This window comes from Halichoerus grypus, chromosome 7 (genome assembly GCF_964656455.1).
Source record: "Halichoerus grypus chromosome 7, mHalGry1.hap1.1, whole genome shotgun sequence".
Taxonomy (NCBI): domain Eukaryota; kingdom Metazoa; phylum Chordata; class Mammalia; order Carnivora; family Phocidae; genus Halichoerus; species Halichoerus grypus.
Genome location: NC_135718.1, coordinates 52,419,466 through 52,445,934, shown reverse-complemented (window position 1 = coordinate 52,445,934; position 26,469 = coordinate 52,419,466). Strand labels below are relative to the sequence as shown.

General features: G+C 38.8%; 2 protein-coding genes across 14 annotated transcripts in view; one reads left to right on the top strand and one right to left on the bottom strand.

Annotated features, from left to right (window-relative positions):
• The window catches only part of DNAJC9 (DnaJ heat shock protein family (Hsp40) member C9), a 41,647-nt gene that overhangs the window by 7,257 nt on the left and 7,921 nt on the right, over nt 1-26,469 (bottom strand). The gene's annotated exons all lie outside the window — the stretch shown is intronic.
• FAM149B1 (family with sequence similarity 149 member B1) overlaps nt 1-26,469 on the top strand; it is a 77,524-nt gene that overhangs the window by 49,850 nt on the left and 1,205 nt on the right. For 3 of the 13 annotated variants that reach the window (XM_078077589.1, XM_036114161.2, XM_036114160.2), the window contains 6 exons: nt 15,082-15,206; nt 17,409-17,515; nt 20,133-20,357; nt 22,275-22,395; nt 22,642-22,767; nt 25,636-26,085. In XM_078077589.1, coding sequence (XP_077933715.1) covers nt 15,082-15,206; nt 17,409-17,515; nt 20,133-20,357; nt 22,275-22,395; nt 22,642-22,767; nt 25,636-25,809 — 878 coding nt within the window. In that variant the 3' untranslated portion in view covers nt 25,810-26,085. Of the gene's footprint in view, nt 1-15,081; nt 15,207-17,408; nt 17,516-20,132; nt 20,358-22,274; nt 22,396-22,641; nt 22,768-25,635; nt 26,086-26,469 lie in introns of those variants that run through there. The other 10 variants (XM_078077587.1, XM_036114157.2, XM_078077585.1 and 7 more) reach the window with 8 other exon arrangements.

Here is a 26,469-nt window from a genome sequence, read left to right as displayed (position 1 = left end):
ACTAGTAACTGGTGTGTTCAGATTTTCTGTTTCATCATGAGTCAGTCTTGGTAGGTTGCATGTTTTTTGAAATTTATCCATTTCTACTAGGTTATCCAATTTGTTGGCATATTCATAATATTCTCTTATAATTGTTTGTATTTCTGTGGTATTGGTTGTTATTTCTCCTCTCTCATTTGTGATTTTATTTGGGTCCTTTCTCTTTTCTTCTTGATACATTTAGCTAGAGGTTTATCAATTTTATTAATTTTTTCAAAGAACGACCTCCTGGTTTTATTGATCTGTTCTATTGTTTTTTTTTTTTTTAGTTTCTATGTCACTTATCTCTCTGCTCTAATCTTTATTATTTAGTAGCATGTTATTTAACCTCCATGTATTTGTGGTCCTTCCAGAGTCTTTCTTCTGGTTGACTTGTTTCATAATGTTGTGGTCAGAAAAGGTACATGGTATGACTTCAAGCTTCTTATATTTGTTGATGCCTGTTTTGTAGCCTAATACTTGTTCTATTCTGGAGAATGTTCCATGTGCACTTTAAAAAATGTGTATTCTGCTGTTTAAGGAGGGAATGTTTTGAATATATCTGTTAAGTCCATCTGGTCCAGTGTGTCATTCAAAACCATTGTTTCCTTCTTGATTTTCTGTTTAGATGATCTGACCATTGACATGTTAAAGTTCCATACTATTGTTGTATTATTGACTAGTTCCTTTATGTTTGTAATTGTTTTATGTATTTAGGTGCTCCAATGCTGGATGCATAAATATTTATAATTGTTAGATCTTCTTGTTGTATTGCCCGCTTTATTATATAGTGCTCTTGTCTCTTGTTACAGTCTTTGTTTTAAAGTCTAGTTTGCCCAATATAAGTATTGTTACTCCAGCTGTCTCTTGAAACCCATTTGCATGATAAATGTTTTTCCATTCCCTCATTTTCAATCTGCAGGTGTCTTTATGGTCTAAAATTAGTATCTTGTAGGCAGTGTATAGATGAGTCTTGTTTTTTTATCCAATGACACCCTATGTCTTTTGATTGGAGTGTTTAGTCCATTTACATTCAAGGTAATTAATAGTTATGTATTTATTGCCATTTTATTACTTGTTTTGTGATCGTTTCTGGAGCTTTTCTCTGATCCTTTCTTGTCTATCTCTCTTTCCTGTTTTGCTGATTTTCCTTAGTGATATATTTGGATTTTTTTCTCTTCATTCTTTGTATGTTTATTAGTGGTTTTTGATATATGGTTACCATCAGGTTTGTATATAACCTTTTCTATATAACAGTCTATATTAAGCTGATGATCATTTAAATTTGAACCCATTCTTCTTCTCCTCTCCTCCCATTTTAGATATATGTTATTATATTTTATATCCTTTTTGTGAGTTTCTTGACTGGTTTTACAGAAATATTCATTTTTGCTGCTTTTTGTTTTTCCTGCCTTTATACTGTCACCTTTGGTCTCTCCTTTCCACTCACAGAGTCCCCTTTAATATTTCTTGCAGGGCTGTTTTAGTTTAGGTCACAAACTCCTTCAGTTTTTGTCTGGGAAACTCTATCTCTCCTCTATTCTGAATGACAGCTTTGCTGAATAGAGTATTCTTGGCTGCAGATGTTTTCCATTCAGCCCTCTGAATATATCATGCCAATTTCTTCTGGCTTGCCAAGTTTCTGTTGAAAAATCTGCTAGCCTTATGGGTTTTCCCTTGTAATTTAATGATTTGTTTTGCTGCTTTTAAGATTTTTTTATCACTATATTTTGCAAATTTAAATACAATATGTCTTAGTATGGGTGTGCTTTTGATGATTTTGTAAGAGTTCTCTGCGCCTCCTGGATCTGGATGCCTGTTTCTTTCCCCAGATTAGGGAGGTTTTGTCTTCCTCTTTTGGGGCTCCTATAATACAAACATTATTACATTTGATAGAGTTCCTGAGTTCCCTAAGTCTATTCTCATTATGCATAATTCTCTCTTTTGTGTAACTTCATTGCTTTCCATTATTTTGTCCTCTAGGTCATTAATTTGTTCCTCTGCTTCTTCCAGCCTGCTGTTCATTGCATCAAGTGTGTTCCTGATCTCATTTATTGCACTCTTCATCTCTGTATGATTTTTTAACTCTTTTACTCTACGGTAAGAGTTTCACTGATGTCTTCCATTCTTTTCTCAAGTCCAGTGAATATCCTTATGACTGTTGCTTTAAATTCTCCATCAGGCATGTTACTTATATCTGTTTTGCTTAGATCTCTGGCCATGACCTTATCTTGTTCTTTCATTTGGGATAAATTCCTGTCTTCTCATTCCGTCTAAGTCTCTGCCTGCTTCTGTGTATCAGAAAAGCCAATTATGTCTCCTGTTTTTGAAAGTAATGGCCTTATGAAGAAGAGGTCATGTAGTGCCCAGAGCCTGGTGCTTCAGGGAGTGTCTCCAGTGTGTGCTGCATATGCTGTACTGTTGTGTTCTGGCTGCTCTATCCTTCCAGGTAGTCATCTGCAGAGGCTCTCCTTTCCTGCTGTGGGCAATGTTTGGTCCCTGGCCTGAATGTGGTGAGTTTTAACTAGGTATGCCCTGGTCTGCTTGTGAAATGAGACCTCACTACTTCCACTGGAACTGAGGCCCTGCAAAACTCTCTGATTGAGAGATGTGGTGTGGGGAGGGGTTTGGCTGGTCTTCTGGGGGAAGGGCCTGCTACACTGGGATGAAGTTAGCATGACTGAGAGGGGCAGCTCCATTGTAGCACAAGGATACAGGGCTTAGTGTAAGCAAGTTAGGTAGCCACTGTCTGCGCTGTGCTGCTTCCTGCAGGTGGCTCTGTGTTTATGCTGGGGGAGGGGTGGGTAGTGGGGGAAAAAATGGCACTGGCCAGCTCCTTTATTCTCAGAGAGATGTCTCTGTGAATATTGCCTCAGGGACACGCTCCAAGAAGAGCAAATAATCTCCCCATTCTCTGCCCTATGTTTTCTTCAATTGCTACTTCCACACTGTATGCCCCCAGGTTCTTTGCCTGTCTTCTTACCAAGAGCAGCACAGTACCCTCTGGGCTCTATCCTGCTAAGCCTGCTGACCTTTAAAATTCCAAGCCTTAAGCCTCACTGGTTGCAAGATCTCATGAAATTTAGCCTCTCTCATTTTCCAAGCCAGTGGCTATGGGGCAATATTCTTCTGCATTCCCATGTGTAAAAGCTTCTCTGTCTCACCCTTCTCCACATCCATGGCTCCCTCCCATCTACAGAGCTGTGATCCATTTCTCCCCTAAATCACATCTCCACACTTCCTACCTTCTTTGATGTGACCACTTTTCTCCCTTTAGTTGTAGAGTTTGTTTGGTTAGTCTTCATGTCAATTTCTGGGATATTTAGGATCCTTTGATAGTTATCCAGTTGTATTCAAGGGATAAGGTGAGCCTGGGGTCCTCCTACTCCACCACCATCTTCCTATCTCTACAGAAGATTTCTTGACTAATTTTAGGACATGTGCCAGAGAAGCAGAGATGTGTGTGAGCTTTCTCTGGGAACAGAAGTACTTTCGGGCACTATTATCCTTTCCCTCACCCAGCATAGATAGCCAGACACCTGTGGGAGGCAGTTCTGACACCGCCATCTATCTTGTTGGTACTACTTGCTCTGCCCCAGCATTGCCCTGCAGTCTCACCCCACCCAACCTGACCAAACTGGCAGTCACCTCCAAAAGCAGCTCCTATCTCATCACACCTGGCAGTCAGGCCTGGCTAGGAACAACTCACCTACAAAACAATGCCTGCCCCGGTGTGTGGGGAAGCTAACCCCACACACCAGTATGCTGACAGTAGTAATGCTGACAATAGCTGCTGATGGGTCTCTCAGCTAGCCACTCCAGGAGCAAGCTCTGCCCAATATTGCACCTGCAGCAGTCACAGTGGGTCATTGCAGACAGCAGGACTGAGGGCTAGTCCTGCTCACCATTGAGCCTACAGTGACTGCAATCAGGCCTCTCAGTGAGCTGCTCAAGAGGCAAACACTGCCCACCAGTGTGCCCACAGTAGCCTTGGCTCAAGCACAACAGGAAGGTGCAGGCAGCTCACACAGGGGACAACCCTGCAGCACCTGGTTCTGATGACCAGGGTGGATTGCACTACAGAGCACTACAGGATGCCTTCTACATAAGGCAACTACTTTCAAAACCAGGCCTACCTAATACATAGAAACAAATACAGAGTCAGAAAAAATCAGGAGACCAAAGAATGAGTTCCAAACTTTTTTTTTAAAGATTTTATTTATTTGACAGAGAGAGAGATAGCAAGCAGGAACACAAGGCAGGAGGAGTGGGAGAGGGAGAAGCAGGCTTCCCGCTGAGCAGGGAGCCCGACATGGAGCTTGATCCCAGGACCCCGGGATCACGACCTGAACTGAAGACAGACGCTTAACGACTGAGCCACCCAGGTGCCCCCAAGGAATGAGTTCTAAATGAAGTACCAAGACAAAACAACAGAGAAAGAGCTAAATGAAATGGAGATAAGCAATCTACCTGATAAAGAGTTCAAAGATACTCACCGGACTTGAGAGAAGAATGGGGAATAGAAAGGGATAGAAAATATAAAAAAAAGAACCAGTCAGACCAAAAAATACAGTAACTGAAGTGAAAAATACACTGGGGTTGGGGGTGCCTGGGTGGCTCAGTCAGTTAAACGTCTGACTCCTGATTTCCGCTCGGGTCATGATCTCAGGGTTGTGGGATCGAGCCCTACATAGGGCTCTGTGCTGGGCAGAGAGTCTGCTTAAGATTCTCTCTCTCCCACTCCCTCTCAAAAAAAAAAAAACATTAGAGGGAATCAACAGCTGATTAGAGAATTTAGAAAAATGTTTCAGCGATCTGGAAGACAGGGTGATGAAAAGCAACCAAACTGAAACAGCAAAAAGAAAATGAATTTTAAAAGAGGATAGGTTAAGGTACCTCTGTGATAACGCTAAGTGTAATAACATTCACACTGTAGGGGTCCCAGAAGAAGAGAGAAAATTTATTTGAAGAAATAGTAGCTGAAAACTTCCCTAACCTTGAGAAGGAAACAGACATTCAGGCCCAGGAATCACAGAGAACCTCACACATGATGAACCCAAGGAAGTCCACACCAAGACATATAATAATTAAAATGACAAAAATTTAAAAAAGACAGAGAATCTTAAAAGCAGCAAGAGAAAAGGAAACCATTACATACAAGGAAAACCCCATAAGGCTATCAGCTGATTTTTCAGCAGAAATTTTGCAAGTCAGAAGAATGTGGCATAATATATTCAAAGTGCTGAAATGTAAAACCTACAACCAAGAACACATTACTCAGCAAAGTTACAATTTGGCATTGAAAGAGATATAAAAAATTTCCCAAACAAAAGTTAAAGGAGTTATCACTACTAAACTGGCCCTACAAAGAATGTTAAAGGAAATTTAAGTAGAAACAAAAAGGCCATAACTAGAAGTAAGAAAATTTTGAAAGGAAAAAAAATTTACTGTTAAAAGCAAACATATAGTAATGGTAGTAATCAATCACTTATAAAGCTATAGGAAGGTTAAAACACAAAAGTAGTAACAGGTATTATATCGACAAAAATTAGTCAAGATACACAAAATAAAAATATGTAAAATATGATATCATATACATAAAACATAGAGTAAAAATAAGTGCTTTTAGAATGTGTTCAAACTTAAGCAACCATCAACTTAATATAGACTACTGTATATACATAGGGTGTTATATATGAACCTCACAGTAACCACACTGAAAACCTTTGACCGATCCACACACAAAAGAGAGAAAGGAATCCGAAAATAACAATAATGGAAGTCATCAAACCACAACGGAAGAGATCAATAAAAGAAGAAAGGAACAGGGAATAATGCAAAAATAACCAGAGAATAGTTAACAAAATGACAGTAAGTACATACCTATTGATAATTACTTTAAATGTGAATGTACTAAATGCTCCAATCAAAAGAAATTGGGTGAGTGAATAAAAAAAACAAGACCTATCTCTATGCTGCCTAAAAGAAACTCACTTTAGATGTAAGGACACACAGAGAGTAAAGTGAAGGGCTGAAAAAAGATATTTCATTCAAATGGAAACCAAAAGAAAGCTGGACTAGTAATACTTATATCAGACAAAATAGACTTTGAAAGAGAGACTGTAATAAGAGACAAAGAGAAGCATTACATTATAAAGGGATCAATCCAACAAGAGACTATAACAATTGTAAATATCTATGCATCTAATATAGAAGCACCTAAATATATAAAGCAAATATTAACAAACATAAAGGGACAAATCGACAGTAATACAATTAATAGCAGGGGACTTTAACACCCCATGCATATTATGGATCGATCATTCAGACAGCAGATCAATAAGGAAACTGGCTTTGAATGATACATTACACAAGATGGAGTTAACAGATATATACAGAACCTTCCATCCAAAAAGTGGCAGAATACACATAGAACAAGTACACATGGAACGTTCTCCAGGATGGATCACATGTTGGCCACAAAACAAGTCTCTATAAATTTAATATTTAAATCATATCAGGGGCACCTGGGTGGCTCAGTCGGTTAAGTGTCTGACTCTTGATTTTGGCTCAGGTCATGATCTCAGGGTCTTGGGATCAAGCCCCGCATCGGGCTCCCTGCTCTGCGGGAGTCTGCTTTTCTCCCTCTGCCCCACCCCCACCTCACGCTCACTCCCTCTTTCTCTCACTCTCTAAAATAAACAAATATTTAAATCATATCAAGTATCTTTTCCAACCACAATGGAATGAAATGAGAAATCAATTACAAGAAAAAACTAGAAGAAATACAAACACATGGAGGATAACAACATACTACCAAACAGCCAATGGGTTAATGAAAAAAATTGAAGAGGAAATCAAAAAATACCTGGAGACAATTGAAAATGGAAACAGGACAGTTCAAAATCTTTGGGACACAGCAAGGGCAATTCTAAGGAGGAAGGTTATAGCAATACAGGGCTACCCCAAAAACCAAGAAAAATCTTACTCTAAATTTATATATAAAGGAACTAGAAATAGTAGAACAAGGCCCAGAGCTAGCAGAAGGAAGGAAATAATAAAGATCAGGGTGGAAATAAATGAAAGAGAGACTAAAAAATCATTAGAAAAGATCACTGAAACCAAGAGCTGTTTCTTTGAAAAAATAAAATTGAAAAAAATAAAATTGATACACCTTTAGCCAGACTCATCAAGGAAAAAAAGAGGACTCAAATAAAATCAGAAATGAAAGAACTTATAAACTACGTCAGAGAAATATAAGGCTTATAAGAGACTATCAAAAATTATATACCAACAAATTGGACAATCTACAAGAAATGGGTAAATTTCTGGAAGCATACAATTCTCTAAGACTGAGTCAGGAAGAAACAGAAAATCTGAACAGATCAATTACTAGTAACAAAATTTTGAATTGGTAATCAAAAAACTCCCAAGATGGGGCACCTGAGTGACTCAGTTGGCTAAGCGTCCGACTCTTGATTTCAGCTCAGGTCATGATCTCAGGATTGTGAAATCAAGCCTCGCATCAGGCTCCATGCTCAGGGGCGAGTCTGCTTGAGGATTCTCTCTCTCTCTCTCTCTCTCCCCCTGCCCCTCCCCCCCACTTGTGCTCTCTCTCTAAATCTTAAAAAACAAAAAACTCCCAAGAAAAGTCCCGGACATGATGCTTCCCAGGTGAATTCTAGCTAACATTTAAAGACAAGTTAAAACCTATCCCTATCAGGACGCCTAAGTGGCTCAGTCAGTTGAGCATCTGACTCTTGATTTTGGCTCAGGTCATGATCTCAGGGTCATGGGATCAAGCCCCACATCAAGCTCTGAACTGGGCATGGAGCCTGCTTGGGATTCTCTCTCTCCTTCTTCCTCTCTCCCCTGCTGCTCGCTCATTCTCTCTCGCTCAAAAAAAAAAAAAAAAAAAAAAATTATCCCCCTCAAACTATCCTGAAAAATAGAAGAGGAAGTAATCCTCAAGTTCATTCTATGAGATCAGCATTATCCTGATACCAAAACAAGACAAAGACACTAAAAAAAAATAAGATTACAGACCAATCTGCAATAAAATATTAGCAAACAGAAGTTAAAATTACATTAAAAGAGGGGTGCCTGGGTGGCTCAGTTGGGTAAGCATCCGACTCTTGATTTCAGCTCAGGTCATGATCTCAGGGTCGTGAGATCAAGCCCTGTGCTGGGCTCTACACTCAGGGGGGAATCTGCTTGAGATTCTCTCCCTCTCTCTCTGCCCCTCCCCCAGCTTTTACTTCTTCTCTCTCAAATAAATAAATAAATCTTTAAGAAAATACATTAAAAGAATCATTCACCAAGATCAAGTGGGACTTATTCCAGTGATGCAAGAATGGTTCAACACCCACAAATCAATGTGGATTTTGACAAAACGAAGGATAAAAATCACATGATCATCTCAATAGATACAGAAAAACCATTTAACAAAATCCAACATCCAGTCATAATAAGAATTCTCAATAAAATGGGTGGGGTAGAAACATACCTCAACAAAATAAAGACCTGGGGTGCCTGGGTGGCTCAGTCATTAAGCATCTGCCTTTGGCTCAGGTCATGATCCCAGGGTCCTGGGATCAAGCCCTGCATCGGGCTCCCTGCTGGGCAGGAAGCTTGCTTCTCCCTCTCCCACTCCCCCTGCTTGTGTTCCTGCTCTTGCTATCTTTCTCTTTCTGTCAAATAAATAAATCTTTAAAAAAATATATATATATATAAAAACAAAATAAAGACCATATATGTCAAACTCACAGATAACATCATACTCAATGGTGAAAATATAAAAGCTTTCCCTCTAAGATCAAAAACAAGACAAGGATGTCCACTATCACCACTTTTATTTAACATAGTACTGGAAGTCCTAGCCACAGCAATCAGACAAGGGTAAAAAAGGCATCCAGATTGGAAAGGAAGAAGGAAAACTTATATTTGCATATAACATACTACATTAAAAAAAAAAAAAACCTAAAGACTCCAGCAAAAACCTGTTTGAATAAATGAATTCAGTAAAGTTGCAAGATACAAAATCAATAGACAGAAATCTGTTACATTTCTTTTTTGTTTTTTTTAAAGATTTATTTATTTATTTGACAGAGAGAGACACAGTGAGAGAGGGAACACAAGCAGGGGGAGTGGGAGAGGGAGAAGCAGGCTTCCCCTGAAGCAGGGAGCCCGATGCAGGGCTCGATCCCAGGACCCTGGGATCAAGACCTGAGCTGAAGGTAGACGCTTAACAACTGAGCCACCCAGGCGCCCCAAATCTGTTACATTTCTATACACTAATAACAAAACAGCAGAATGAGGAATTAGGAAAACAATCTCATTTACATAAAAAAATGACACAGGAATAAATTTAATGATGGAGCTGAAAGACTTGTATTCTGAAAAGTATGACATTAATGAAAGAAATTGAAGATGACACACATAAATGGAAAGATATACCATGCTCATGGATTGGAAGAATTAATTTTGTTAAAACATCTGTATTATGCAAAGTAATCTTCAGATTCAATGCAATCCCTATAAAAAAAACTAATAGCATTATTCATAGAACTAGAATGAAAAATTCTAAAATTTGTATGGAACCACAGAAAGTCCTGAATACCCCAAACAATCCTGAGAAAGAAGAACAAAGTTGGAGGTATCACAATCCCAGAATTCAAACTACACTATAAAGCTACAGTAATCAAAACAGCATAGTACTGTCACAAAAACAGACACATAGATCAATGAAACAGAATTAAGAACCCAGAAATAAACCCATGTTTATATGGTCAATTGATCTATGACACAGGAGACAAGAATATACAATGTGGAAAAGACAGTCTCTTCAATAAATGGTGTTGGAAAAACTGGAGAGCTATATGTAAAAGACTGAAACCAGACCACTACGGCATACACAAAAATAAACTCAAAATGGATTAAGGGCTTAAGTATAAGACTTGAAATCATAAAACTCCTAAAAGAAAATATAGGCAGGAAACTCATGGACATCAGCCTTGGCAATATTTTTGGTTGTATCTACCCAAGAAGGAAAACAAAAGCAAAAATAAACAACTGGGACTCTATCAAACTAAGAAGTTTTTGCATGCACAGTGAAGGAAATCGTAAGGAGGAGGAGAAAACAAAAGCAAAAATAAAGAACTGGGACTATATCAAACTAAGAAGCTTTTGCACAGTGAAGGAAATCATTAAAAAAATGAAAAGGCAACCTACTGAATGGCAGAAGATATTAGTAAATGATATTCGGTAAGAGAATAGTATCTGAAATATATAAAGAACTCCTACAACTCAACACCAAACGATGTGATTAAAAACTGGACAGAGATCTGAATAAACATTTTTCCAAAGAAGACATAGTGATGGCCAACAGACATATAAAAAGCTGCTCAACATCACTAATCATCAGGAAAATGCACATCAAAACCACAGTGAGACCTCACGCCAGTCACATGGCTAATATCAAAAAGACAAGAACTGGGGTGTCTGTCTGGCTCCGTCAGTAGAACATGTGACTCTTGATCTTAGGGTCATGAGTTCAAGCCCCATGTTGGGCATAGAGCTTACTTAAAAAAAAAAAAAAAAGTAACTAAGGACAAGGATGTGAAAAAAGGGAACCCTCATGCACTGCTGGTGAGAATGTAAATTGATATAGTCACTATGGAAAAGAGTATGGAGGTTCCTCAAAAAATTAAAAATTGGGTACCATATGATCCAGTAATTTCACTTCTCGAGATTTAGTGAAAGGAAATGAATACCTAATTTGAAAAGATATATGAACCCCTATGTTTATTGAAGCATTATTTATTTACAACAGCCAAGATATGGAAGCAGCCTAAGTGTCACTGATAGATGAATGGGTAAAGATGTGGCATATATACACAATGGAGTACTACTCAGCCATAAAAAATGAAATCTTGCCATTCCAACAACATGGATGGTCCTAAGAAGTATTATGCTAAGTGAAATAAGATAGAAAAATACAAATACCATGATTTCACTTATACATGTAATCTAAAAAACAAAGGAACAACATGAAAAACAGAAACAGATTCATACAGAACAAACTAGTTGTTGCCAGAGGGGAGGGTGGGGGGTGATAGGTGAAATAGGTGAAGGGGAATAAGAGGTACAAACTGCCAGTCATAAAATAAGTACGTCACTCAGATGAAAAGTACAGCATAGGGAATACAGTCAATAAAATTGTAATAACTTTGTATGGTCAGAGACGTAACTACACTTACCGTGGCATGCATTTTGAAATGTACATAATTGTCAAATCATTGTGCTGTGCACCTGAAACTAATGTTAAATAGGTTTCAATTTAAAAAAAATGAATCCACATGTACAACCAGCACCCAGACCAAGAACAGAATATTACCAACCCTTCATAAGCCCCTCTCATGCTTTCTCTCAGTCACTGACTAAACTCCTACACCCAAGAGTAACCCTATCCTAACTTATAAGAATGGATTCCTATAGTATATACCATTTGGCATCTGTCTTTTTAAACTCAACATTGTTAGATTCAACTGTTTTGCTTGGAATAATAGTTTCATTGTTATATCATATTCTAGTGTATGACTGTATCACATTTTACTGTTGATGGATATTTGAATAGTTTGCAGTTTATGTTTGCCAGCATATGGTGTTGTCAGGAATGTTCTTGTACATGTGTTTTGGTGAACGTATGTACTAGATACCTAAGAGTAGCACTGGTGGGTCATGAGATATGCTATTCCAACTTCAGTGGGGACTGTCACAAAATTTCCAAAGTGGTTGCATCCATTTACACTCTCCAATATTGTATGAAAGTTCCAGTTGCTCCACGTTTGCTACATTTGATACTGTCTATGTGGGTTTTTTTTTTTAAGCCGCTCTGTTGTATGCATGTCAAGTTCTCTTTTAAAGCCGGAATTGGAGGGGCGCCTGGGTGGCTCAGTCTGTTAAGCATCCAACTCTTGGTTTCCCCTCAGGTCATGATCTCAGGGTTGTGGAATTGAGTCCCGCGTGGAACTCTGTGCTCAGCGGGGAGTCTGCTTGGGATTCTTTCTCTCCCTCTCCCTCTTTCTCTCCCCCGCTCCTCTCTCTCAAATAAATAAATAAAATCTTAAAAATAAATAAAGCTGGAATTGGAAAACAGAACTAATACCCTTTAAAAAACTAACTGGTTTAGGGGCACCTAGGTGGCTCAGTCAGTTAAATGTCTGCCTTCAGCTCAGGCTCCCTGCTCAGTGGTGAGTCTGCTTCTCCCTCTCCCTCTGCCTGCCACTCTCCCTGCTTGTGCTCTCCCTCTGTCAAGTAAGTAAATAAAATCTTAAAAAAAAAAAAAAAAGTAACTGGTTTATATCATATGAGTTTAAGTTTTTGGAAATAACAGATAAAGGATAAAGTCCACAGTTATATCTGAACTGCAGTAACAATAAACACTGGTGATAAATAAAGGAACTCTTTCAATTTTCAGTATCGAGTCTGACATATCAGAGAAAACTTCCATTTCAACTTTCACAATTTACCAATGTTGGACTGTAAATTGATATCCTTTTAGTTTATTTTTCTGTGCACCCATAAATTTAGGGTTATTTCATTGTATTGTTTGATTTTGAAATTTAGTCTAAAAAAAAAGAAATTGATCTTGAAATGGAGCTGGAGGATCTCTAAGTGGTTTAGTGGACTGATTGTTTAGTGAGTTGACCCCCTAAAAGAGAAGTCACCAAACTTTGTGTATAAAGAGCCAGGTTCTAACTATTTCAGTCTTTGCCAGCCATCCAGTCTGTTGCAATTACTCAGCTCTGCCCTTGAAAGCGGCCATACACAATATGCAAATGAGCGAATGTGGTTATGTACACTCCTGTGTGCTCAGTATATATGCTCACTAAAACATACAGAAGAATGTCCATAATAGCACCACATGCTGGAAAATACAAACTCGCAACTACCCAAATGTCCCTCAACAGTACAGTGTGATACATTCATACAAGAGAGTACTATACAGCAATGAAAATAAAGTACTCTTGCAACTTTATTTACAAAAACTAGCAGCGGTAATGAGCATGAGATTTCCCTTTGAGGTGATGAAAAAGTTACAGAACTAGTGATGACTGCGCATTATGCGTGTACTTAATGCCACTGAGTTGTACACTTTAAAATGGCTAAAGTGGTGAATTTTAAGTTATGCATGTTTTACTGCAGTAAGATAAACAGGTAATGGATCATATTTGGCCCATGTATGGGCCAAATTTATCCCCGTGAGAAGTCATGTACTATAATGGTTAAAAGCAGTTTGTTACCAGACAACCTATTTGAGCTCTGGCTCTGACATGAACTTTATACCCTATGCAAGTCTCTTAAACTCACTGTGATTCAGTTTTTCATCTGTAAAACAATATAATACAAATATAGGGTTGTGTAAGGAATAAATGAGTTACATTAAATTAAAGCATATACAATGATTCCTGGAATATGTAACAGTGCAATAAATGTTAGGTGTTATCATTACTTTTTAAAAATAACATCTTGAAGTATGAAAAGAGAACTCTTGGATTTTTGGCTTTGGTGTGGACCAGTTGGTTAGTTGTTCTCAGAGCCAACCTGCGGGTGCTGGTACAAACTTATTCCTACTACTAAAGCAGCTTTTTCTCCACCTACATGAGAAAAAACCATACTACATAGGACCATGTGAGAACTTGTGGTATTTTAAGGTTTGTCAACTGTAACCCAAAAGTATATAAAATGCTAAGAAAATATAAACATTTTTCTAACTTATTTTTGTGGTCATTTAAACTTTTAATCAGGCCAGTTTTAAAATCCAAATTACAAAAGAATATTTTAAAATAAAACTACAAATAATATAATTAAAATGAATAATTATTTTTACTATTAACCCTAATTTGCTAATGGGGAAACAAGCTTCAATGGACATTTTTGTCAAGAAAAGATATACTTTCTCTGAATGAAACTACAGTATACTGTAAGCCAAATGATGATAATGGAAGTGGTTTAGAAACAATGAAGACCCAGAGGGCATATTAATTCTACTCAGAAACATGATTCCTCATCTTGAGTTGAGCTTTGGAACCATAATTGGTGGTAAGAAGTGCTAAAATCCCCAAATGCAGTGTTTTGCAACTATGATCAATGATAATATAAACGATCTTAAACATTTCTCTTGGTACACAAGTGCAAGATTTCCTCTGGGGTATATACCAAGGAACAGAGTGGCTGGATCATAGGGAATATGCATCTTCAGTTTACTAGATCACACCAAATTATCCAACATGATTGTACCAGTTTTCTATGCCCACTCACAGTTTCTGTATTGACAGTCTCATCAGTATACTGATCAATGTTTAATTGTCAATGTCTAAACGGACGTGTCACGTGATTTTACTTGTCCATTTTTAAAATTAAGGTATAATTTACATATAGTAAAACTAACTTTTTAGAGTACAGTTCATGTTTTTCATCTCCTTTCCTCTGCACTAAATTCAGAATTATTTCTTCACATCTTTTTCTTCCAGTTCACTAATTATCTTTAGCAGTATCTAAATCTATTAATTCTGCTGTTTTTAATTTTAGCAATTTTAGTTCTCCTTTGTAGTTTTTTTTTCTTTTCCAAATCTGCTTGGCTATTTACATTTTAATTCATTAAATTAACTAAAACTTTAAAAATCTGTTGCTCAGTAACACTAGCCAGAGTGTAAGGGCTCTAGAGCCACATGTGGCCAGAAGCCATTACATGAGACAGTGCATGTGTACAACATTTCCATCAACTCCAAGTGTTCTATTGGACAGCTTTGCTCTACAGATCTTTGTTTTTCCTTCTGCCACATATCAATAGGCATCATCAGCCTGGGAAACCACTTGAACTTCTTAAGGGTTTTTGTTGTTGTTGTTGTTGTTTTTAAACATGCAGGTGGTATGAAATTGGGCTGCAAAAATGAGTGAAGCCTAGCTTGAGACTAGGAACTCTTGGAGAAGATTTGTTTTCACTGTTTTGCTGTGGGTCTGAAGATATCCATGGATAATAGATTCTATTCCTTTGCTCAGATGATGAGAGTAATGTTGCAATCACCAGACCAGCTTCAGAAAGCCCCTGTGTGCTGAGTGAACCACAACCTTTGATCTTACCTCGAGTGCCACAGTCGAAGGTGCCGGCCATCACCTCAAATCCAGTAAGCCCCACACAGGAATGTACTGGAGAACCTAGGACTGTTCTTGCCAGAAGCTTGCTCAGAGTTATTTGCCTTAATTTTATTATTTATGACTCAATTTTCTTTTCAGTAAAGTTATGTGTTTATCACAATAATCCAATGACTCTTTGCATTGATAAGTTTAAAAAATTAATAGTGGGGCACCTGGGTGCCTCAGTCGATTAAGCAGCCCACTCTTGATTTCCGCTTGGGTCATGATCTCAGGGTTGTGAGATCAAGCTCCGTGGCAGGTTCTGCGCTGGGTGTGGAGCCTGCTTAAGATTCTCTCTCCCCTCTCCCTCTGCCCCTCCCCCTTCCTCTAGCTCTCAGTTGCACACGCACACATGTGCTCTCTCTAAAAGAAATTTTTAAAAAAAATTAATAGCAAATTAGGGTTGATAATTGTCAGTTAGCTTTTTTTTTTTAAACAGATGGCCATTTTTTTTTTTTTTTTAAGATTTGTCAGAGAGAGAGAAAGCACGAGAGCACAAGCAAGGGGAGTGGCAGGCAGAAGGAAAAGCAGGCTCCCTGCTGAGCAAGGAGCCCGACATAGGACTCAATCCCAGGACCCTGGAATCATGACCCCAGCCGAAGGCAGATACTTAACTGAGAGTCACTCAGGCGTCCCTTTTTTAAAGATTTTATTTGCGAGCGAGCGAGCGAGAGAGCACGAGCAGGGGGAGAGGGAGAAGCAGGCTCCCTGCTCAGCAGGGAGCCCAATGTGGGGCTTGATCCCAGGACCCTGGGATCATGACCTGAGCTGAAGGCAGACGCTTAACCAACTGAGCCACCCAGGCGCCCCTCAGTCAGCTCTTTTTTAAAGTCACATTCATAAATTATGCATATAGAATCAGCTATGTGGTTAGCCTAAGTCTGTTTGGGGGAGAATAAAGGATATGACAGAAAGGGAGGCCAATCTCAGATGTTCTGTGGCCTTAACATCCTATCCTTTGAATTTCTCCATTTGACTCCCTTTTATCTCAGCCTACCTGTTTTGCTTTGTTTTTTTATATTTGAATCCGTTGACTTTTTTGCCTTTTGGGTGTTTAGTACTGGTTAATAACAGAGGCGTAAAAGGCAAACCAAAGAAAGGAAGAAGTGGTCCCAATGAAGTCTGTGGACAAGCATAAACATGGCCATTTCTTGCAGAAGGCTAATGAGCTTGGTCTCATCCCTGTATAATTTCTCTAGTCCCAGTTTCTATATGATAGTTTCCCAATGTTACTTGTGACAAAAAAAAAAGGCAGGGAAGAGGGCGGGGGCATTCTAATCCTTGAGCCATGCTCATCAACCCTGGGTTTTACTACCAGACCTAGTATTTGCTTTGGTGGTATACTGGCCTGATATTGTCCTATTGGATTTACAAATGGGTTATTTAAAAATAAAATCAGCAAGGCCCATCCATATCTTACCACACTGGAGAATTAACCAGGTGAACTAATGTTCCTTTGGTGGTAATAACACTGCTAACATGCTGAAGTGGTCTATGGGTTAGGTAGCCTAAGTTATGAATAATTAACTTAAATGTTTCTGGCTGTTAATGACCAAAGGAAAGAGAAGCACTAATTCAGATATTCCTGAAAGAAACTAGGAGGGAAATGCATGCTATGGCCGAGGAGATGACCAGAAAGGGCACGGCTGACTGACAGAGAAAATCAACAACACTCCAAGGTGGCAATGTCAGGCCACAGAAGATTAAATCCTGCTAGCACTAGAGCTCTTGCTAATAACAGTCTTCAGAATTTAGGTTATGACTGATAGCTGACTGCTCCAGGGGTAGTGAAAGAGAAAGGATGTTTGTGTAGAGCATAAGACTATTTGACGGTAAAAGAGATTATGTCAGAGTTTACTCTTGTTTCTATATTTGTTCCATATTTTTTCTTCTTAGGTTTTCTTTCCTAATATAATGTAAGTAATGATAGTAATGAAGTTCTCGCTCCCCTATCAGAGTGGCTGTTAACTGCTTTCATCTCAGTTGATCAGGCTTCCCCGACCTGCTGTCCATCTTGACAGTGGACTTGGGGCCCCAGCTGGGCTACTGGCCAAAGACGTTACAAAAGTTAAGGCACAGGAGAAAAATGTACAGATGATCTAATTTGAAAATATTAACTTTTGGCGAAGTTGGGAAACCCAGCAAGCGTCTTCACCAACCAATAACAAGTAACATTTTCCTTTGACATATAGATGAATCTCTGTCAAGCAGCAAGTGGTCATCAGCCAAATGTGAATGGTCTCTTGGTTCATGGGATGCCTCTACAGCCAAGAAATCTCTCCCTAATGGACAAGCTACTGTAAGAAGTGTAAAATTTTAATAGACTCTAGAATTTACATAGATCACTGAGAAATAAAAGGAAAGCTATATCAGTCAATCATCATGCATATATTGAGTACCTAGCAAGCAACCACAGAGACATCTGGGGAGTAAAAACATCTCAGGGAAATGGTTTCCACCCTCAAGGAGCTGATAATGTAACTGGAAAGAGAAGACACACACGGGTAAAAAGAGACTTAACCATATAGGGCATTGTTGTGACTGAATGTCAAGTGTGTGGTACCCAGAGTGAATGCATGACAATCCTAAAGAAGGGAGGCATTTGGGTGGGTAACTATAGTATGAATTTTTCCTTCAAAGATGGGAGTTTGGATAAGCAGAGAAGAGCAACAAGACTATTCTAGGTAGGAGGAGTGGTGTGGGAAAAGGTCTGGAGACAAAAAATACAAATTATTTAGAAGAGAAAGCAGACCAATTTTTTTTGTGTGTTTGTTTTAGAGATTTTATTTATTTATTTGACAGAGAGAGACACAGCGAGAGAGGGAACACAAGCAGGGGGAGTGGAAGAGGGAGAAGCAGGCTTCCCGCAGAGCAGGGAGCCTGATGTGGGGCTCCTTCCCAGGACCCTGGGATCATGACCTGAGCCGAAGGCAGACGCTTAACGACTGAGCCACCCAGGTGCCCCAAGACCAGTTTCGCTATAGTAAGAAAAGGGATAGGTCAGAATTTTAATGCTTCTGACCAAAGATCACTGACAATCTTTCAGAATTAAAATATATCGTGGTGTGATGAGTGGGGAAGAAGACTATGAAATTAATGAAGGTTGAGACCAGACTGTACGGTTCTGAATGCCATGTTTTTGAGATCCATTCATGTTGTTGCATGTGGCCTTTTCTTTTATTGCCAAGTAATATTCTATTTTAAGAACACACCACAATTGTTTTCTGTTCTCCTGTTAATGAACATCTGGGGTGTTTCCAGGTTGTGGCTCTTATGCATAAAGGCACCATAAACATTCTTGCATGGGTCTTTTTTGTGGCCCCATGGTCTATTTTTCTTGGGTCAATATGTAGAAAGTGTCACAGGATAGGTAAGTGTATGTTTAACTTTATAAGAAACTGCCATACAGTTTTCCAAAGTATGCCATTTGACACTCCCAGTGTATGAATTTCACTAGGGAGCACACTCATTTAAGTCAGGAATCTTAAAGATAGATTTTACAGCAGAAGAACATAGACTGGATTGAAGCAGAAGGAACTGAAGATAAAGAGTCTAATATAGGAGTTCAAGCATGAGCTACTAAAAGTCTATACTCAAGTTGTTGCAAAGGATAAAGGAATGGATTATTTTAGGAGATACTGTAAAAGAAATCAGATTCTATAAAAACAGAGGAACCAAAGTCAACTCTGAGATCTCAAAGCTCAGGGGAAGGTTGTTGTAGGGTAAAGATAAATTTGGTTTGGGGCGTGTTGAGTTTACAGTGCCAAGCCATCTCACTGTAAACATGGAAAAGGTCAGATTTGGAGGTTGATCTAGAAGTTACCAGGCTAAAGGTGATAACTGAATCCAGAATTATGAATGAGCAGTCCAGAAGACAAGACAGGCGTAGAGCAGCTAAGGCCCAAAGCTTCTGTCATAGAAAGCAGTTAGGGTATGTAAAGAAAAGGCTAATAAGTGAATGGTTACGGAGGCAGGTAGACCAGCACGATCTCTTGTGAGTAATGCATAAGGTTTAGCTCCATTTTGTGGTGGGTATTTTCCCTTCAAAGTCCTCCAAACACTGAGGTATATTTTGCACTACAGGATACCAAAGTGGCCTCAAAGTTTGAGGAACTTGCTGAAGGCCAAAAGAGCATGTGGCAGAGCTTAATTCTTTCACTTTCCCATTTCCTTGTCCAAACACTATTTCTCAGGTGTCTTACAATGCAAATATCTCATCCGCCTAAAAAACAAAAACAAAAACCTGAATCTGTAGGACAAAGTTTAAGCTACTTAGCTGTTTGGACATGGCATTCTACTTATCAGAGTACTTCCAGAAAACTGTTGTTATTTCAGTGGCTTATGCAGATAGGAATCTACTGTAGTCCCAGTGCCCTGCACAGCACGAGGCTCTGGGGCCCTTTGCCTGCTTCCAGGTTTCCAAGGAACCCAAACCCCTACCCCTGCAGGCTCCAACGAGCTCAGCATTTTAATCTTCGAGCGGGAGCCTCGCTGGTGCCACACTGCTCCTAAGCAGTAATTATTTGCCTTTCAACTAAGTCTTTCCTTCAGCACAAAGAATGCCTCAAATATAGTAGGGATCTCAGTCCCTGAGGTGAACTCTGGGAAGCACCCTAGAGCAAGTCATCTTCAGGTCAGCCCTCACTGTAACTGAAGAAGTGACTGTCATGGCAGGTGAATAATGGACTTCCTTTCCCAAATCTCCATTCGAGTAAATTACCTGTATGACTAAAATTATGTCCTTCTTTTAAGAACACATTCTCATGCCTGAGCTAGATTACATGACTTGTATAAACTAGGTTACTTACTTTTGGTTTTTTCTCCCTTAAATGTATTTTAGAGTCTAAGCCTTTGAGTCCTGTTTCCCTATACAGAGCAATGTTGATTTCATTGTGAGTTTCTGATTTGGCCACTAGAGATCTCGATGACAAGTTACTTATGAGACCTGGATCCAGTACCATCCTTTCAACTCGAAATTGGCCAAATCGAGCCTTGGAGCTTAGTACATCGGCTCTGTCATACACAGTGCAGTCTGCCAGGAGACGCAATCCCCCACCACGTACCCTTCATCCCATCAGCACAAGCCATTCATGTGCTGGAACGCCAAGACCTATGGAAGAAATCCTCAGAGGATCCCAAGTGTAGGTTTCAAAAGTGGAATTTTTGGAAACTGTGGTAAAACTAATGAAGAATTTTATATAGAGAATGAATATAAATGTAGGGTTGAAATATGTGTCTAGAAACTAATCATTACGTATTCTCATGATGGACTACACCCTGGTTTAAATCCAACAGAGAAAGAAATATAGTTAAATCCGAATAAAATTCGGATATTGGATCTTTCTGTTAATTTAGCTAAAGATTTTTACTTCTACAACAAAATGTTGGCTAGAATACTTCAGTGACACTTATCGAAGAAATAAGAGATATGTATCTTATCAAACATTTTCCTTAGTGAGTACATGCTCAGTGAAATTCATTCCCAAACAAGTTAACTCTCCTTTAATACTTTTCTGTACCACTGGGATCTGCTTATTCCATTGACAATGATAACATTTTAACCTCAGATAAGTACTTGTCTATATACTGGGAAAAATATCCTTTAGCACTTCTTAGGAAGTAACACTAACCATATTCTCTTTCCTTTTCCCATCCTTAATTCACCCTGAGCTTTGTCATGCAAAAAATACTTAGACGCCTACTTTTTAAAATAAAGTTCTTTCATTAGTTGCTGATTCACAAAACATCTTAGGATGTTTGATTCTAAGACTATGATCAAAGGTATGAGATAATATAGCTTAACTATGTTTTGAATTCAGCTTCTTAATTAAGCACCTCACTATACTTCCCTCCCAACATGTTATTTCTTGACTTTGATTTTTCAGCTTGTTTTAATTTATCCCAATAGATTCACTAAAAGAGATGTCCATAACGCCCAAAAAGCTTTGTCAGGACACCAGAGTTCTTCTCACCTACTCACTATTTTATTATGTTGGTGTTGGTATTGATATAGTTATAGATTCACTTATTTGAGGATAAGCAGTCTTGAAGTATAATTAATCTCTCATACCTTCTGACAGTTTCTTCAAAGTGGAAACAAGTTACCTTGTTTCTTCTGGGACATGAAAGTATCATTGATTTCCAGGTACTGTCTTGAATATGCGTAATGCTACAAACTGGAAGGAAAGTTTAGGAATTTTACCTGGGAATTATAATTACAGCAGTCCCCCCTGACCAACAGGGGATATGTTCCAAGACCCCCCGTGGATCCTGAAACTGCCGAGAGTACCAAACCTTATATATACTATGTTTTTTTCTTATACATACATACCTATGATAAAGTTTAACCTCAAAATTAGGTATGGTAAGAGACTAACAATAATAATAAAGTGAAACAATTATTATACTGGAATAAAATTTATGTGAATGTGGTTTCTCTCGTATCTTCCTGTACTGCACTCACCCTTCTTGTGATGTGAGATGATAAAATGCCGACATGATGAGATGAAGCGAGGGGAGTGATGGAGGATTGTGATGCAGCACGAGGCTACTAGTGACCTTCTGACGATATGTCAGAATGAGGATCATCTACTTCTAGACCCCAGTGACCATGGGTAACTGAAATCATGGAAAGCAAAACAGTGGATAAGGAAGGACTACTGTTATTAGTGAAAAGGACAACCAAAAGGCCCAGAACTGTGGAGAATTCCACCAGATGTGAAATTACAAACCCTTAATAGGTTAACACCAAAATGGTGTAACACCAGATAGGGAAAACTGTTTTTGTCCAGCTCTCTGTGAGACAAAGGGTCAACTTCTGCTGTGTGCCCAGGATAAAGTTTCAACAAAAATCATAAAGTATTATGAAAACCTCCCCCCCAAACTGATTTTCCAAAATCTTTTCACTGAGCTTGCTTTACTTAAAAACGTAGGAAGCTTAAAGCATTCTGTACATGACATTAAACTCATCTCCCTCATTCATTTGACTCTAATCAGTTTGCTTGTATTGTTTTAACTTTATGCTTTCTTATCTTGGTGTTTGCTGGTGGGATCTGCAGCCCAGTAGCCGCTGAATCGCTCTCTCCCTCACCAATGCCCCTGAGTCGAAACAATCTGCTGCCCCCTATCGGCACAGCTGAAGTGGAACACTTGAGCACTGCTGGGCCACAAAGGCAAACGGTAGGTCTTTCTATTGCCTTTATATGTGCTTATAAAACCTCAGGGACAGTAATTCTGCAGGATCCGTGTTCTGGAATTAACTTATACTATATTTTGTCGAAAGTACAAACTGAATCCTAACTTTATAACAATGGAATTGGAGTTCCTTGGCCTGCAGTTACCATGCCTACTTGGGTTGATGTAGGACATGCACAGCTCTGGCTACAAATTGTTTAATGGTTTCTGTAATTTTTGTCTTCCCTGCAGAAAACCCATGGTGACTCCAATCGAGCTCGAAGTGCAGTGGTGGATGAGCCCAACCATCAGCAGCCCCAGGAGAGGCTCCTTTTACCTGACTTTTTCTCCAGGCCCAACACAACTCAATCATTTTTGGTAGTGACATACTTCCTCTATGGTCTTGACAGTTGGGGAAAGAAAAAAACTAGTTTGGCAGACTTAAGATTTCACATAGTGCCTTAATCAACTCCAAGAATAAAAGCGGAGGCTCTTAACAATAAAAATAGTGTAGTAAGTACATTTCATTGAAATTCTAACTGGTCTCTGACATTTAAATAGAATTTAAAAAAAGGTAATAAGATAAAATGAAGAATAAGGTAAAATGACTTATACATGTCACAAATTTTAACTATGTTTTGTCATGTTTAAATTAAATTGTTTAAATTTTAAACAATTTAAATTGTTAAATATTAAATACTTCTGAGAATAAGCAAAACAATGTTAAACTCCAATACATCAAATCAGTATAACTCATTCTCTAACACTGCTCTTACGGAGTTACACCAAAAGTGGTATCAGATTATGCTGTGGACTGATGGATGGCAAGTCAGGACATTCATTTTTTTAAATTGGTGTTTTGAGATGCTCACATCACCTTACCATTTAATGTGCATTTACTGGCCCTTTTACTTTTAAGCAAGTAATAGAAAAAGCTTAGTTGGGAGGTTGGAAATCATGCGCTGACCTTACCCGATTGTAGGCCAGCCACTCAGCCCCACCTCATCTGCTTTGTGGCAAAAGGATTCGAAGAGCCTGGGGAACTGGAGCCACACTCCGTGCCTAGGAGCCAGGGGCCTCAAATCCTCTACCACTTCTCAGGATGGTGATATTTGAAGCCCACTTACTCCAACTTATAAACCTTGAATTGTATCAGCCTAAAGCACTATACAATTCTCCACTAAAAGAGTGGTGAGAACAAATTAATGGGACAGTATATTAGTGTCCTAGGGCTACCATAACAAATCACCACAGACTGGGTGGCTTAAAACAGAATATTCTAAGATATTTATGTATTTATGTATTTATTTATTTATTTGAGAGAAAGAGAGAGAGACAGAGAAACAGCATGAGAGAGGAGAGGGTCAGAGGGAGAAGCAGGCTCCCCGCTGAGCCAGGAGCCCGATGTGGGACTCGATCCCAGGACTCCAGGATCATGACCTGAGCCGAAGGCAGTCGCTTAATCAACTGAGCCACGCAGGCGCCCCTAAAACAGAATATTCTATCAGTTCCAGAGCCTAGAAGTCCAAAATCAAGGTGTCAGTAGAACCATGTTCCCTCTCCAGGCTCTAGGGAAGGATGTTTTCTCATCTCTTCTTGGCTTCTGGTGGTCACCAGCAATCCTTGGTACTCCTTGGTTTGCAGCCACATCACTCCCAATTTCCGCCTCTGCCTTCACACAGCCTTCTTCCCTGTGTGTATCTGTGTCCAAACTTCCCTCTTATAAAGATACCAATCACTGAATTTATGGCTGACCCTAATCTAATATGACCTCATCTTATCTTGATTACATCTGCAAAGATCCTATTTCCAAATAAAGTTACATTCATGGGTTCCAGGTAGACATGAATACTGGAGGGGGCAGAGGATGGGGGACACTATTTAACTCAACAGACCTCAAGATGCTTTATTTAGGGGGCAACTCACCAAAACAGGAGCTAAAGGGAAATGTGAGCATTTCTGATTCTTCCTCAATGTGAATCCTAGAAAGTTTTAAAACCTCTATTAATCTTCTCAAAATTTGATTCAGAGCATTTGTTAAGCAGTGTTTGATGATTATATTCTACAGCTAGATTCTCTAAAACACATTTAATTTTTGGTTGCCTTAGCAATTAAACTAAACAGATGAAGACATTTCAGCTTCTTCTTTTTCTGCTGTTTGTAACAAAAGTAAGAATTTCATTCCTTAGCTATTTCTCTCCCAATTTGCTGTCACGCAAAGGGAGATGAGCTGGTAGCTCAATGTAACTAAGCGCACTAGATCCGAGTCCCTGGCTTGGCACTTCCAGACTAGTGCTCTGCTCCTTGGTGTTCTCACCTAGAAAAGGGGTCAGCAAACTACTGTTATGGGCCACTTGGCTTACCACAAAAATTGCCTGTTTCTGTACATAAAGTTTTATTAGAGTAGAGCTGCCATACTCATTCTTGTATGTACTGTCTATGACTGCTTTCCCACCTCAACAGCAGAGTTGAGTAGTTACAACAGTATGTACCACAAAGCCTAAATATTTACTGGCTGGCCCTCTGAAGAAAAGAAGTTTGGTGACCCCAATAAAAAAAGATGGGGTTTCACCAGAAAAAAATTCCTGAAATCTCTTGATTGCAGTTCTCTGACAGGGAACTGAGAGGAATGTTTTTTATTCCAGAAGCACCAGCAGGATGGCATTGACAGCTTTTTTTAATATTTGCATTTCAATATTTTAGCCACGTCTTAAAATCTTTAAATTCCTTGAGGTAATTTTGAAATGTTTCATATTGAGAGTCACATCTCAAGTATGGAGGTAAAGTCATGCGTATTTCAATGTTGCTGAAAAGGCTCCATTCTGTTGTTTTAAACAGTCAGCACAGTCTAAATTAGATAAAATTCCCTTGGCAGCCAATTAAAAATGCTTAGAATATTTAAATATTCTGAATAATATTCTAAATTTAATATTTAAGTATTAAACCATATGCATTTTCTGTAAGTGCTAAGATTTTCTTAAAGACATATTAATAGTTTTAGAACTTAAAGTTAGAAAAACAACTTAAAAATTTTTTACAAGTTAACAAATGGTTTTGTGGGCCTCTGGCTTGGAATTTTTTACTGAAAATACAAGAGTGTACTCAGCCAACTTGTCCCTCCGATTGTCAGACAATGCCATTTACATGGCTGTCTGACTTCAAGATTTTTCCTTGTAAACCTACTAACACATTATCCTTTGGGAGAAGTCACATCATAAGAAGTGTGTCATCTTTTCTCTTTTGCAGCCAGATACACAGTATCATCATTTGTGTGCTGTTGAGTATCCTCATCAGGCCCGACCTGGTAGGGGATCTGCAGTGACAGGTGGGACCATGGCTTTTATTTTACTACGATGTGGCTATGTTAAGACCCTGCCTTTGTTTTCGATGTTTATTTTCCCTTCCTCCAGATTTTATTAGATTTTGTTTCCCTACATCTTTGTAATTCACCTCAAATTCCTTTTGGAAATGGGATAATAATAAAGATAGAGGAGACCTCTATTGCTCAGAGCCAAGTTCCAGATTTGTTTTCCCATATGTAAATTAACTTCTCACCACTCTGGCAAAGTAAGCTACCTTTTTTTTTTTTTAATCTAAAAAGTTTAAGTCATGTTTATAACATTCAAACACTGCATGGATTTTATTATGTTGGCAAAATCCATATTGCTATAGAATAAACTGCTGTGGTCAGTTAACCTGCCAGGCCAAGGTAAAAAAAATTCAAAAATGTGGGGCGCCTGGGTGGCTCAGTTGGTTAAGCGACTGCCTTCGGCTCAGGTCATGATCCTGGAGTCCCTGGATCGAGTCCCACATCGGGCTCCCTGCTCAGCAAGGAGCCTGCTTCTCCCTCTGACCCTCCCCTCTCATGTGCTCTCTCTCTCTCATTCTCTCTGTCTCAAATAAATAAATAAAATCTTTAAAAAAAAAAAAAAAAAAAAAAAAAAAAAAAATTCAAAAATGTCAAGACATGCTGAGTCTGAGTCCATCCCATTAATTTTTTATTTCTAAGTCATATTCTATAGATTGTATTTTCACAGGAGGGGAGAAAATTTAAGGGTATCTTAATTCTTCCTATAACGG